The sequence below is a fragment of the Ambystoma mexicanum genome, chromosome 1p, assembly GCF_040938575.1.
Source record: "Ambystoma mexicanum isolate Mex_15411 chromosome 1p, UKY_AmexF1_1, whole genome shotgun sequence".
Lineage (NCBI taxonomy): Eukaryota > Metazoa > Chordata > Amphibia > Caudata > Ambystomatidae > Ambystoma > Ambystoma mexicanum.
The window spans coordinates 996,412,184-996,428,065 of record NC_090921.1 but is presented as its reverse complement, the minus strand read 5'-3'; the positions used below and the strand labels follow the sequence as shown (position 1 = coordinate 996,428,065).

General features: G+C 45.7%; 1 protein-coding gene across 3 annotated transcripts in view; it reads right to left on the bottom strand.

Moving 5' to 3' along the window:
- Positions 1 to 493: 493 nt before the first annotated feature.
- The window catches only part of LOC138582951 (purine nucleoside phosphorylase-like), a 268,103-nt gene continuing 252,714 nt past the window's right edge, over positions 494 to 15,882 (bottom strand). For 2 of the 3 annotated variants that reach the window (XM_069654758.1, XM_069654748.1), the window contains one exon: positions 7,549 to 15,279. In XM_069654758.1, the coding sequence (XP_069510859.1) occupies positions 15,080 to 15,279 (200 nt within the window). In that variant the 3' untranslated portion in view covers positions 7,549 to 15,079. Of the gene's footprint in view, positions 537 to 920; positions 992 to 7,548; positions 15,280 to 15,882 lie in introns of those variants that run through there. The other variant, XM_069654767.1, reaches the window with a different exon arrangement.

Sequence of the window (15,882 nt, the reverse complement as noted above, 5' to 3'; positions counted from 1 at the left end):
TTGGCATCCCAAGATAGGAGGCAAAGTCTGACCACAACTGCTGAGTCTCTTTGTGTCACCGTGCTGCAGTGACCACTGTCCAAAATCACTTACCTGACCTGAGCCCAGTCCTGAGAGGGGTCCTGCATCATGTTTTGCTGCATTCTTCCATTGAGAATCCTTGCAACAGTGCAAGACACCAACCGGAGATCAGCTTGAACCTAAAACCCCTGGAAATCGAGGAGGCTGCAACTTTCAACGGGAAAAGCAACGTTGGACTCTCTTCCTTTGTCCTGCAAAGTCTGGGAAGAATCAGAGTACGGGGGGTAAGTTACAGAGCTTCTTACCTACTCCTATACCCCCATTATAAGTCAATTGGCTTATAATAAACCTTAATTCTAACAAAAAACATGGAAAAACTCCAGGACTCAGCGCCAGTGTAGAAATAGATTGTTTAATGGCACAATCTGTTTCACATTATTATGTGCGTATGTCAACAAAAAAGCCCTCTACTCGATTACGCGTTTCGGATCCCACAAGCCTTTATCAAATCATGGCTACATTCATTATTCAAACCAAAATATATACGTTCATAAAACAAATTATATAATTGTCAAATGTATGATTCAGTTGCACACATAGCATATACATGTAATGTATTACAAGACATTTAGCAGATTGTCATTCGACAGAGAAACAGGGGTTGGTGAAAGGGAGGATTGAGTGGGTTGAGAAAATTAAAAAACAATGTCATCATATCAACCATAAACATATCATATTCAATTAATGATCATAAGAAAAACAAATAAAATTGTTTTAAAAAATCCGGGAAACAAAGAAGTGGAAAAAACAAGAGAAAAAGCCCATTAGTTCCAATTTTTACTAAACGAATCACTGAGTATAATGCTATATTTCAATTAGAATACATGCCCGGGGCTTACCCAATAGCAGAAAAATCCGTACGAACATTGTCTGAAACACAGTTATAGGGATAAATCCCAAGGTAGATATTCTGTAAACACAAAGATTAAACATGACATGTATTAGTGGGATTGCGAGAAGGCGTTTCTATATGTGTTGACCATTAAATACACAAGCCCAAATGAAGTTTAAAGAACAGCCATTTTAGGTTCCTACATAACAACAGTAACCTCGCTTTCGCGAGTTTTCCAACCTGCACTATGCAGCTCTATCACAACAATAACTGACCTCGCATTCGCGAGTGTTTAACTACCAAAGCATAAAGTTAAATTCAATGATGTACCCGTATCACAAACCAAAAATAAACCTCGCCTTCACAAGTATTCTAATGTGAAATCACACTGTGCCGTTTCATCAGGTTTACAAACGAGCATGTATCCAAGATAAACCTCGCCTTTGTGAGTGTTCAATTAATATAACAACGTGTGCAGCTTAGTCGCACTGCACACTCACAGATAACTGTGCTCATTATGAAGCTTTGAAAACTATTCAAAGTTAAAGAAACTCACTGTTCTGCTCTGTAATCTCTTGCTTCGGCTGCTCGAATGTTATATGCACAAATAGACGTAATTGTCAACAGAACAGGGATTTTGAAAAAGAATGCTTCCTCTTACGACATCGTTTTAAGAATAGAGGTTACTCTGACAAATGCATCAAATTGGCTTATAAGAGAACAAAAGACATGCAACAACAAGATACTCTTCAACCTAAAATGGACAAGGGTATGGATGGAAAACTTGGACCTAGTTTTATTACACACTACTGCAAAGACCACCGGCAGATTCAGCGAATACTAGGGAAACACTGGTATCTGCTGAAACTACATGACCACATCACAAAATTGATAGATGAGAAACCACAAATGATTTTCAAGAGAGCAGGAACTCTCAAAACAATGCTCAGTCCATCTTTGTTGCCGGAGATTGAACAAATGAATCGCATAACCTGGCTGTCTAACAATTCAATTGGTTTCAGGAAATGTGGTGGGTGCACCCAATGCAAATATGCGCACAACTCTACGAACAAGTTCATTGATTCTAATGGCAAGCAATGGCTCATACAACAAGGGATCAACTGTAAAACTAAATTTGTGGTGTACTGTATTATTTGTATATGTAAGAAGATTTATGTTGGCAGCACCAAAAGAGAGTTACGAGTCCGCATTCGTGAGCACCTGGCGAAGATTGGCAGCCAAGACACTTCGTTGCCACTATCGGATCATTGGCAGAACTGTCATCAATTGCATAACAAATCTGATATTAGATTCATTGGTTTAAAACAAGTTACCTTGAGCAAACGAGGAGGAGACAGATTGAAGGCCTTGCGGCAGTCGGAAGCACGCATTATTTGTTTTTTTAACTCTACCAAAACAGGTTTGAACAATGATAATGAGATGGCTTCATTCCTATAGAATTCTGGTTTTTCTCTTTTTTTGTTGTTGAATCGTTTTTGCTGTTTGGAATCATGTCCAGTATTTTTTATTCGATCTAGCTATTGGTATATTGTACTGATTCTTGTTCCATGTGTGTTGGGATGTGGAAGGCCAAGGGATTTTTGTTATATGTATTCTTGAATAATGTCTCTTCAAACATCCCAGTGCTTTTAGGGATAGCTTTTGTCTTTGACATGGTTTCCGTTTTTTCAGGCATCATTTTTCTCTTTACATTGATATCTTTTGATGTCACTCAAAAAAAAATATATATATAGTAAAATATATGTAGTAATGTAACTTCACAATTTCTCAAGCTGAAAGGCATTGAATGAATTTGCACAAAGGCATTTTTCCGTTGTCTAAGCTTTTTAGGGTAACTTCCCCTTTAATTGGGTCATTGCAAGGCACTGAGCCATTAGGTTGCCGTAGCAACGGGTGCTAACGTTGCCGTGACAATGATAATACTATTTAGTTTTTTTTCAAAATAGCGCCGGCTGCATCTAACATTCGAGTAGCCGACGCGAGAGATTACAGAGGAGAACAGTGAGTTTCTTTAACTTTGAATTACTCGCGTATGCGAGGAATGCTTCATAATGAGCACAGTTATCTGTGAGTGTGCAGTGTGACTAAGCGGCACACATTGTTATTGTAATTGAACACTCGCGAAGGCGAGGTTTATCTTGGATACATGCTCGTTTGTAAACCTGATGGAACGGCACAGTGTAATTTCACATTAGAATACTTGTGAAGGCGAGGTTTATTTTTGGTTTGTTATACGGGTACATCATTGGATTTAACTTTATGCTTTGGTAGTTAAACACTCGCGAATGCGAGGTCAGTTATTGTTGTGATAGAGCTGCATAGTGCAGGTTGGAAAACTCGCGAAAGCGAGGTTACTGTTGTTATGTAGGAACCTAAAATGGCTGTTCTTTAAACTTCATTTGGGCTTGTGTATTTAATGGTCAACACATATAGAAACGCCTTCTCGCAATCCCACTAATACATGTCATGTTTAATCTTTGTGTTTACAGAATATCTACCTTGGGATTTGTCCCTATAACTGTGTTTCAGACAATGTTCGTACAGATTTTTCTGCTATTGGGTAAGCCCCAGGCATGTATTCTAATTGAAATATAGCATTATACTCAGTGATTCGTTTAGTAAAAATTGGAACTAATGGGCTTTTTCTCTTGTTTTTTCCACTTCTTTGTTTCCCGGATTTTTTAAAACAATTTTATTTGTTTTTCTTATGATCATTAATTGAATATGATATGTTTATGGTTGATATGATGAAGTTGTTTTTTAATTTTCTCAACCCACTCAATCCTCCCTTTCACCAACCCCTGTTTCTCTGTCGAATGACAATGTGCTAAATGTCTTGTAATACATTACATGTATATATATGCTATGTGTGCAACTGAATCATACATTTGACAATACATTGACATTGACAATGACATACATTTGACAATTATATCATTTGTTTTATGAACGTATATATTTTGGTTTGAATAATGAATGTAGCCCTGATTTGATAAAGGGAGCCGAAACGCGTAATCGAGTAGAGGGCTTTTTTGTTGACATACGCACATAATAATGTGAAACAGATTGTGCCATTAAACAATCTATTTCTACACTGGCGCTGAGTCCTGGAGTTTTTCCATGTTTTCTGTTATTGTGTGGACTGTATGGGCTTAGTATCCGTCCAAATCCAGTAACCTGCGACTATTTGGATGACAAAATATCCTAACTAATGTTTTTTCAACAACCTATTTACACAAGGGATTGGAAGGAGTCGCCTGCTGGAGCAACTTCAAACTAAATAAGCCCCATTTTTCTTAATTCTAACAATATTGGCTTTGCCAATGCTTGCTTGCTCAAGACCTCTGAAAGTTGGGGCTACTTTTGGTAGTTGGTTTTACTTGTACCCTAACCCTTAGAACTCTTCACTGGACCCTGGATCCTCTACCTGCATTTTTTCCTGCTTCATAACTTCTTTGGAACTTTAACCTGAACTATTGGGCAAAAGGCCCCAGACAATTTAGGGCTGGACAATTTTAGTAAGGGCTTATCTTTGTGGACCTGAAGTGCATAATACTATTCTAACCTTTCCTTTTCAGGAGGTTCTGATATGTATTATGCCCTATAACAAAGTGAAAGTATATATGTATTTAGTTTAATAGTGTTGTGTGATAACTCTACTTGCTAGTAGTCATAGTAGACAAATTGAAACATCAGTAATGAATATATGTAGTAGTGGGGCAAGCACACAATTATCTGGACTTACAATTAACCCAGTTGTAAACACTTGTATATCAGCGCATGGTTTACATTCAGAATATAGCATTTTTTCAATCCACCACCCCCCCAATAACTTGTGTGCTTTACTCCCAAGCCATTAAATATATATTTTTTTTATAGATGTGACAGCAAGTCTATACACTTCTGGGCTGTGTAATCTGCCACCTTTAGGAGATCACAGGCTGTCAAAGCTCTATCACTGGCAGAAGCAGACCTTAGTAAAGCCATCATATGGAGTTGAAAGGCTTGCTATGCATGTAAAAGGCTCATCACTTCAGTGAGTGAGTGGCGGTTCAGTTGACAGCTCTGGTTATTACTTGGCTAGACTGTCCTACATTGAATGTAGACCAATCTTCCCTCATGATAACACGTGGCTTAACTTTACACTTGATGCACGGATACTATGCATCTTTACTGTGCATCAAGGGTACAGCAAACTTCTAGGTTCCCAGTTGTGCTCTTTTCTTTCTGATGGTTCTGGACCACATCTGATTTGTAGTTCCTGTTCTTGTTCTCTGCTGTGCCCCCTCCCTTTCGTGTCCCCCGGTGCCTCCCTCCTGTCTGTACCCCCTGCATGAACTCCCCTACCCCCCCCCCTGCCTAGGCTCCGCTCTATCCTCACTGCACCCCCTATCGTGCTCTGTGTCTCAACTATCTTTTCGGACTACTTTTCTTTCGACTATCCTATACCTCTCACTAAGTCTGGCAGGGAGAAGTTCAAAAGGGGCATCCTGGTCTCCAACCCAGGCCTCCCTGTTTCTGATACCTATACCAGTGCTTCCTCCAGACAGACCCTTACCGACTTGCTCTTTGTTGTTCCCCCTCCAGACCTATGGACCCCCCCCCATATTGTCTCTGTTCTCTCTCCTTTTTCCTCTTCTCCCATTAACGATGGCACCCGGTGGGAGGCCTTCCTGGCCCCCTTTTACTCCTCTAAGACCATCATTAATATGTACTTAAATGGCACTGTCCTGGTCCAGGGCACTGAGGCCAATCTACTCCTCTTTGATAGACGCTTCCTGCACCTTATCAACTTCCTTTCCTCTACTGCTATCCCTCTTACCCCTCTCTGGCTCCTCTGCTGCCTCCTCCCTCTGCCACCTCTTCGGCACACCCTGATGCTTCTCTGGCTACCCTGTTGCCTCCCTCCTCTGCCACCCCTCTGGCACTCTCTTTTCCCTCTCTGACTACCCTGCCTTGTCTTCCTTCCTAGTCTTCCCATCTTTTGGCACATCCAAGACTTCCGCAGGGTGTACCTCTGGCCTGTATCCCTCCACGGAAGTCATTCAAATGTGGCAACCTGCTCCACATCGCTACTCTCAACTCTCATTCAGCTGTCAAATACTCTTCTGACATCTGCCATCTCCCGGAAGAGCTTGATTTGGATGTACTCTGTCTCACCAAGACTTGGTTCACGGCCAGCTCTGTCACGCGTTTTGACACTCTCATTCCCGATGGCTACAAGATCCTCTCCAAACCCAGAACCAACTGTCCCATCGGGGGTGTAGCCTTGATTTTCCCAGAGCGGGTCCCTGCTTCTATCATTGAAATGCAGCACTACTCCTCCTTTGAATGCCTGGTCTGCAGGCTCTCCATCTCTCCTGGCCTTTCTCTCACTGTGGGCACTATCTACAGGCCGTCTGGGCAGGTCGCCCTCTTCCCCTCTGAGTGGGCTGACCTCTCCTCCTTGCTTCTAACACCCAGCTTCTCCTCCACAGAGTCTTGAACATCCACCTGGATGCTACCAGCCCTTCTTCAGGACTCTTTCGCAACCTCTGCAATTCTCTCTCTCTCTCTCTATTCTTCCCTCTGGCCCGAATCACTCTGCAGGGCACACCCTGGATGTTCTGATCTCCTCAGACCTCCCCTTCTCTAACCCTCTCACCAATCCTTTCTCTTGAAGGGATCACTTTCTCCTTTCTTCCCACCTCTCTTTTCTTCCCCGCAGGTCAAGCCAACTCCAGCACTGCCACCTACCTTCTCGGTCATCCGACCCATGAAGCGTGTGTCAGTTCAGGCTTTTGCTACTACTTTCTCTCCTCCTTCTGCACCTTTGGCTGACTCTCACCCTGACACAGCCCTCTCCTACCTGCATCTCTCTATCTCTAACACTCTGGATGCCCTTGCCCCTGATCCGCTTGAAGTCCAAATCCAAGTCAACTCTTGAACTGATTGCAAATCAAAGATGATGTAACATGAACTAATGGTCCAGAAACCATATGAGGAAGTATTTTTATCATAAATTGGAGTATGACAGTTATTATTTGATCTAATTCAATTAATTTATGAATTAACTACAAAGTTGATTGTCTATAAAATACCAATTACGTGTGCAGAGATGGGAGGGTTCCACATGTTTGTGGACATCTGTTGTTTTTACATTTGTTAGTACAACCCAGTGTCAGGGTTGGTTTTCTCCCCGGCACCCCATTACCCACCTAAAAACAACTAAAGTCTCCAGTAAGAACATGTGTGCACCAGGCTAGATAGAACATTCCCTTTATATCCGAGCCATGTCTGTAGCCATCTACAGGGTACCTTTTTGTGCAAATTTCAATACACAAGTTATCACAGGAGAGAAGGATAACTTTGCTTTTAAGCCATGTGCGTTGCCACGCTTAGAAGATATAACTTTGATGATTAATATGGGTCAGGTTCACCCCCCATCCCCCGCACCCCTCCCCAAACAGTGTCTTCCAGGTCAGGCAGAGAAAAGAAGACTCGGTGGCCCATCAGAAAACTCCCATAGCCCAACACCCTCCCCCGCCACTCCATGCCATGGTCACCCAGGCACATTTTGGACACGTTTCTGAGACACTGTTAAGTCTTACAAAATGTACACGTACATACAAAGCCACACTACAGAAAAAGCATATTTATTCAATGCATCAGTAAGATCACAACACGTTTACGAAATGAACAACAGACATGGTGCTTTGCTACTGTAATTTACAAACAACACAGGCCAGAGACAAGGACATTTCAGCAAACTCAAAAGATAATACGGCCACACAGTTTAAAAATCAATACAGTAATGTTGTCAAGTAACGTGATCAGTGAAATGGTTCATTCAACAATGAGAGTGGGGCGCAATGGGTGGCTGATGAAGCCATGTTGCTATGGGGACAGCAAGTGCGCCACGCTGTAGCTAGAATCCCTAATGCCCATGGCAACCACAGTTGCACCATTGTTGGTGGGGATTTCTAGTTGCAGAAGGCGGGAGCAATGCATTGCCCAGCCTATCATCTCATAGTGAGGGGAGGACTTTGGGGTGAGCCTTGCTTAAATGACTAACGGTTATCAATAATCTCCCAAGGGAAAAACTCAGAAGCATAAGGGGACACATGAGTAATGAAGATCTAAACAAAAAGGGGAAGTCCCCAAATGAACCATTTGTAAATCTGATTTTACCAACCACACATTAAATAAAAAAGGTGGCGAAAGTGGACTGAGATCAAATAAATGAATTTGCTATGGAGCGAGCAGGCATATTCCGATGTAAACCTTTTCTCTTGGTGGCTGGTAGGTCCTACATGTACATGCATTTAGGGTATTTCATTTCCACCCAATAGAAAAAAGAAGCAGAAAATGCATAAGTAGCAAACAATATAAACCACATTTGTTCTCAAGGAAAAAAATCAACAAATAAATGAAACAATATACACAACCTGTGTTCTGCAATGTACAACCATACATATGGCATATAGAACATACTTCATCCAATGAAAGAAAAGAGACAATTTCCTCAAGACAGAACTTGTAATAGTCATTAAAACAATGTTTTGTGCCTCGCCATCATTCTATCTAGAGAAGAAGTTATATTGAAACTAAGGCCAAGGCTTGATAGGTCGTTAAAAGATTGTGTTGTTATTTTGGCCTATAGACACATCCCCGGATAAGGGTTACCAATGGCCGTAGGAGACTCCCATGCCCACTGTTTTTCCCAGGAAGTGTAGTAAGAGGCCTGGTCCCTAGGCATCAGGGCTCCCTCTGAAGGTATCTATATATATATAAATGCGTGCACAAAGAGAACAAGTAGAGACATGTATTCGAGCCAAAGATTAAGCTCTGTGAAGGGCATTGGTCAGCGTATGCATACATAGTCCTCCGCAGATCGCCGCTATGTGCGGACCAGAGTTATATCGGAAAGCCTTACAGAGAGCAAAAACGAGCTGGGTAATACTACTGAACACTTGCCCTCCGCTGCCCCCCTATTTGTTATGCACCAATTAAGAGGGATATCTGGGCAAGCAGCCTGGAATGTGTGAGGAAAGACTGGCAGGTAAATCCTGGGGCTTGGAAAAGGCCATTTGCGCGGACAACTGATCTTCGATATGATCCTGTCCATAATGGGAAGCCAGTGAAATGTCCTCATAGCAGCTGGTATGCGTGACTCTCCTGCTTGAGGCGTCCTGCTGGGCCCAGGAGCATATTTTCATTTGCTAGGCAACCCCTCTCACCATCTGGAATACTATATAGAAGGCCTGTGCTGGCCTTTTTCTTGACAGTTTGCTTATCATCTATTGGACTTTTCAGGTGGGTAGCGTGGGATACTTCTCAGAAGCACAGTCAAGTGCAGTATAAACCTGTTATCTATCAATGTCACCATGGGGGTGAGCGCTGCACTCTACAAATACACCTACTATGTTGTGCCCTGAAAGAGAGCCCAGACAGCCAATGAACGAACCATGTCACAATTAAGCAGCATTAGTGATCATCTGCAAGTGTGTAGACTTGTAAACACAGGGTTTCTGGACCTTCCCTGTTTGCCATTTACCCTAAGACCTTTGTAAGTGCATCTGCCATTGTTAACCCTAATGGGTCCACTGCTTTCGATCCTTCTCGCCGTGTAGCGTTCAGCTCAAGTAAACTCTTTCTGATTCTTGTTAATGATGAAAGGATGGTGTGATGGTGGAAGGTTCTGGAAGAGTCTGATTTGTTGCTGGTCAACCCATGTGTCGGCGGATCATCCTGGAGTTGTGGTGAAGACAGAGCTGGGTAGACAGGCAGCCCTTTGCAGCACGAGGGCGGGAGAAGGGAAGCGATGGAGGAGTAGAGCAACCATAGAGTGTGAGAGAGTAGGGGAAGATGATGTTGGCAGGAAGCAGTGGGAGAACAGAAGGAGGTGCGGCAGAGAGCAGCCATGAGATATCGCTGGCAGGGGAAGCACGCGACATAAAGAGAGCGGGAAAGGAGAAATACATCAGAACTAGAAAAGGAGACCGAGACGGTAATGATATACTCATAGGTGCAGGAGGCCATGTCTCATGCTACTCATCGGGGCAGGTGTATAGGCTCTAGCAGCAAGAGACTCACAAGGACCACACTTCCTCAGAAGCATCTGGGTCAGAGAAGATGCTGACTGGTCTGTGATAGCAATCCTGTAAGAGAGATCTGCCAACCCTTGTGCTAAGTAAATAAACTCAAAGTCCTACAATCCTGCAGAGTACTCCAACTCCTTCCCGGGCTGATGACTATTGAGGACAGAGTGTACATAACAAGGCATATGCACGGCTGGGACCCCTAGCTACTGGTGTCTGAGGTGGAGGGTGACAGTGGGGTTCATTCACTGGGGGTATGGTATTGTTTATTTATAAAGCGCCTATACACAGGCAAGTGTTTCAAAGCGCTCAAGGAGGGTTGGGACAGGGGAAAATAAACTACAGTTGCTCAGAGCCCTTGAAATTCTGAGACGATAATAGTCTGCACAGGCAGAGTAAGTGTGTAAAATACATTTAACAGTTTGAGATACAGCAAATAGGCCTGAAAGCGATTCTACAGTTTTGCCAGTGCAATTAAGGGGTGAAGACAAGGGAGAACAGACAGACAATCTTCAGGCACTGTGCGTATGGGTCATGCAAGTGCACATGGTCACAGGGAGTGGGAGGTCCAAGTGCACCCGGTCGGTGGAGACTGGCGTAAGTGCAGAGAGAGCCACTCTCTTGGGTTATTTCCCAAGTGCAGTGAGTGTGGGTGGGGTGTCAGGCCCTGAAGCAAGTGTGAAAATGGACTGGCTGGTGTGCCAGGGACCTGTGAGACTCTGAGGTACACCAGGCGGCCAGTCAGCAAGCTGTAAGGAAGAGGAGGGAGAGAGGGAAAGAGCAGAGAGCTAGGGTTAGCAGGGTAGAGGGAGAGAGAAGGAAGAGGAGAAGAGGAAGGTCTAGAGGAGTTTCCGTAACTTAAGAAGATCAGGCTCAAGACGGAGGGTGGCAGGGAGGCTATTCCAGAAGGTGGCACCTTCTGAGGATAAGGATCTCCCTCCAAATCTCTGCTTGGAGAACCGGCTCACTCGCAGAAGGTTGGAGGTATATGAGCAGAGGGCTCATGAGGGACAGTATTTAGGTAGGCAGCGTTGTAGCTAGGTAGGTCCCTGGCCCCAGAAAGCCTGGTGAATAATTCAGAGGGTCTTGAGCTTAATCCTTGCAGCCACAGGGAGCCAATGAAGGGATTTCACCGCCAGAGAGATGCACTCCCTGGGCTTGAGGCCAAGGATAAGTCTTGCGGTTCTGTTCTGGATGAGTTGCAGAGGGCGCAGGGCAGAAGAAGGGAGGGTGAGGAAGATGATGTTGTAATAGTCCAGCCTAGAAAAACTAGGGCTCTGGAGGCAGTGAGCTGCTGGGGGAAAGTGAGAAAATGTAGGGTACCTCTGAGGAGGTGTAGCTGACAGACGTTTTAGAGATGTCCGAAATGTGAGAGGAGAAGGGGTGAGTGGAGTCAACAATGACCCCAAGGTTTCTTGCTTCGAAGGGGGTTGTGGGCACAGGGCCAAGGGAGGCCGGCCAGAGTGGAAGTGGGAAAGCTGGTGCAGGGGTCCCAAAGCGAACAATCTCAGTCTTATTGGTGTTAAGGCAGAGGTCGTTTGTAGCACACCAGGACTGAATAGCAGACAGGCAGTCAGACATGAGCCAGGAGGAGGCGGCTGAGGGTAGCCTGAAAGAAAGTTGCGTGTCATCCGTGTAACACTAGAAGGTAGAGGTGAATGTGGCAATTACACGTGCCAGGGCAGCCATATAGATGTTGAAGAACCAGGGGGATAGGTTAGACCCCTGCAGAACACCACAGGTTGAGAGAGCTATAGTCGAGAGAAAAGCTCTGAGTTCCACCTGGGATGGGCAGTCGGAGAGAAAGGAGGTTAACCATGCCAGAGCCTGACCTGTGTTTCCCAGGGTGTCACGGAGACATGCGATCAGGATGTTGTCGTTAACCATGTCAAAGGCAGAGGAGAGGTCAAGAAGAATGAGGACAGAGGGAGTGTTAGTGTCAGGATTTGAGCGCAGCTCTTCACAGGTGTTCAGAAGAGCAGTTTCTGTGCCTCGGGATGCTCTAAAGCCAGACTGATGGTCATGAAAGCAACCAATAGATTCAGTGAGGAGGGTCAGCTGAGAGATAGCCAACTTCTCCAGGAGTTTGCCCAGAAAAGGAGTGATGGAGATAGGGCGGTAGTTTGCCGGAATGGAGGCGTCGGCAGAGGGTTTTTTGAGCAGAGGGTGCACAAGGGAGTGCTTGAGGGCAGTTGGGAAAACTCCAGTGGAAAAGGAGAGATTACCGAGATCAGCCAAGGTTGGGGCAAGGGAGTCAATATTGTCTTTAATGGTTTTAGAGGGGAAGGGGTCCGCCTGTTTGGATGAAGCCTTCATAGATCAGACTTGTCTGGTGACAAGGGCCAAGCAAAGGTCCTGTGTGGGTGTGACAGAAGAAGAGGTTGCTGCAGGATTGGCCAGTTCCTTGCAGACTTTGAAAGGTTCGGCCGTGTTTTGGAAGCCGCAGAGATGCGGGCTTTGAGAATGACTCCTTTCTTGGAGCAGATGCAGAGTCGATATTGCCTTTGAAGGAGGCGGCAGGCCAGTTTGTCAGATGGTTCGCCCGACTTATTCCATTTCCGCTCAGCTGCCCTACACTTGCATTTAAGGGCAGCCAGGTCAGAGTCGTACCAAAAGTTGCACTTTTTGGAAGGCTTCAGTCGGACCCTCATGACAAGGGCAAGAGTGTCAAGAATGTTGGAGCTAGAGAGATTGAGGTTAGCGAGGGCTGTGTCAGGGTTGGAGTCAGCCGAATGAATGGGTGGAGGAGAGTAGGTGGAGGCAAAGGCAGCCACTGTCACTTTTTTCATGGGTCTGGTGACGCTGAAACCGGGTGGCTGTGCCGGGTGTGTTGCTGCAAGAGGAGAGGAGAGCTTCAGATGTGCTGAGAGAAGAGAGTGGTCAGTCCAACAGAGGGAGGTAGTGAGAGGGATAGAGAGAGGGATGTCACTAGAGATGAGAGCATCCAAGGTGTGGCTCGCAGTGTGCATGGAGCCAGAGGTAGGGTAGAGAGGGATAGAGAGTTGCAGAGGTTGTGGAAAGGACCTGAGGAGTCGGGAGAGTCCAGATGGATGTTCAGATCGACAACCATTAGTAGGAGTTGAGAGGAGGAGGAGAGTAGGGAGGAGGCAAGGTCAGCCCATTCCAAGACGAAGAGAGTGCACTGACCTTGTGGCCGATAGAAGGTGGCAATAATGAGAGATGATTTGGGGGAGAATGACAGTCTGCAGACTAGGCACTCGAAGGAGGAGCAGGCCTTAGTAGGGATGATGGACACAGGTATCCATTCTGGGAAGATAAGCGCAATTCCCCCACCTGTCTTCTTAGGACTGGGCACAGAGGATTTTGCAGCTTTCCGGTGAGGAGTGTGTCAACACTTGTGACAGAGCTATCCTTAAACTGTGTCTCTGTGATGGCGAGCACATCAACATCCATGAGTTCGAGGAGGTTGCAGATGTCAGACGAGTGTTTGACGGCCGAGCAAGTGTTGAGAGTGGCAATGTGGAACAGCTTGCCATCTTCGAAGGTCTTCTTCGGGGGGCACAGGGGACAGTGGCTCCGCCTCGTGGGTGGCAAGAGGGCCAGGGGGATAGTGGAGGATGGCGAAGGAACCAAGGCTGATAAGGGAAACGGACAGTACGGCAAGGCAGGGGCGTCTGTACAGAGGAGGGGGAAGGCACAGAAGGCAAGGGAGCCTGTGCAGAGGAGGAGGAGGGCACAGAAGGCAAGGGAGCCTGTGCAAAGGAGGAGGGAGGCACAGAAGGCAAGGGAGCCTGTGCAGCGGAGGAGGAAGCCACAGAAGGCAAGGGAGCCTGTGCAGAGGAGGAGGAGGGCACAGAAGGCAAGGGAGCCTGGTCAGAGGGAGAGGGGAGGTTAGAGAGGCGAGGTAGGAGCCTGTCGAAGAGAAGAAGGTTGGGTTGAGGACCCTGAACCATGATGGTTCCATTGAGATAAACATTAATGATGACTCTGGAAATGGCGAAGAGGTAAGGGAGAACCTTCCAGCGAGTGCCACCATTAATGGGAGAAGAGGTGATAGGAGAGAGAAAGCTGACCATGTTGCGAGTCCATAGGTCAGGTGTGTTAACAAAGAAGAGGATGTCAGTGATAGTCTAAAAGCCGTGACATAGGTGTCTGCAATAGGAAGGCCTGGGTTGGAGCTCAGTATGTCCTTCTTAAGTTTCTTCTGGCCAGATTCAGTGATATGAGAAGGATAGGAGATAGTGAACCAGTTGGAGAGGATAGGGGAGATAGATAGCGACATTGTTGGCTGCAGTGGAGGGGGAGACACCTACCAGTCTGAAGCACTGATGCACTCGGAGGAAGGGGTCGGGTGTGGTAGGGGGCTCAAGGGAGGGGGAGACAGAGGGTAGCATGCCAGATAGTGAAGACACAAGTAGCCACAAGGCACACAAAATTCTATTTTCAGCAGGACAGGTGAAAACAGATGCAGCAACTGGGCACAACTAAATTTGATTTTTCAGCAGGACAAGGTGAAAACACATGCAGCAACTGGGCACAACTAAATTCGATTTTCAGCAGCACAGGTGAAACCACATGCAGCAACTGGGCACAACTAAATTCGATTTTCAGCAGGACAAGGTGAAAACACATGCAGCAACTGGGCACAACTAAATTCGATATTCACTAGATTAGTGGGAATCCAGATGAGATGGAGTGAGAGGTGGGACAGTCCCAGGTGTGAGGGAAAGGATCGATGAAGTTAATTAAGGGAACAGACTGGGTTGGAAGATCTGGGAAAAATAGCAGCTTTTGAGTTTTGGTCCTTGCAAAGTGTATGCTGGGAGTATTAAGATGCTGGCAGGGAGAGATCTCAGCCTCTGAGATGGCAGAGCACGAGATTCCCCAAGCTCATAGAAATGGTGTGATTGGTTCATCTCAGATCTTTAGGGAAAGGATGTGAAGGCTCTGAGATCCGCCCAATTGAGAAAAGAGTAAGTGTGTTTGTCCCTGTGGGTTAGGGTTGAAGGCTCTATTGGGATTCAGTTCTAATAAGGATCTGCAAGGCTTGTGGACCTCCGTCTCTGGTGAACATGGTGTTGCCCGTCCCCAAGATAGGGCAGATCTAGGCAACCTTGCCCACAAGCTGAGATACAACATCCTGCAATGCCTGAGCTCTCAACAAGGAGGTCTGCAAAACTTCCTCGTGGTTGACTTTTTCTTGGCTCTCGTAGCTCGTCACAACCTTATTAGTGATTAGGGAGATTCCAAAAACACGCAACCCACAGTGGCGCGCAGCAATCACCTCCGCAACTGTGCTCATACCTAGGAGTGGAGGGGCATAGCCATAGGTACAGGGATGAGGGTAGGAGAAAAAAGAGAGAGCAAAGGGGTATGTCGAATACAAATGGGGAAGAAGGGTGTTAGTAGAGGAAAAAAGAAGAGAGGGTCAAGGAAAAGGCATTTGGTTAAAAGGCAGTGTAGGACAAGAAAAGGACAGTGAAAGAGAGAAGAGAACACACGAATGGAGTAGTAAGGATTGAACGAAAAGAAGTGGCAAAGAAAGGGAGAATGGGAGGAAGAAAAATATGAAAGGGGAAGAAAGGAAGGGAAGAGAGATAAAAGCAAACAATGCAATATATTATTAATAACATCATTGTATTGCTATATACACACACTCATGGCACGGTATTGGTGAATCATCATTAGTAGAAATATAGCATTTTAGAGCAGGTAAAGATCACCAGGCCCTCTCCTGACTTACAGACCCCAGCCTCACATTCAGGAAAGTTTGACATGTCAGCACACTGGGGGGTACATATGCCTGGGTGTTTTATACTCTCCAGATTGACCAGTATGCCTTGTGTTTAGCCGGCCGGCAGCTGAAGTGGGGTGCCCCTTGTATTCAGGCCCAGTCTGAGCTCGTCA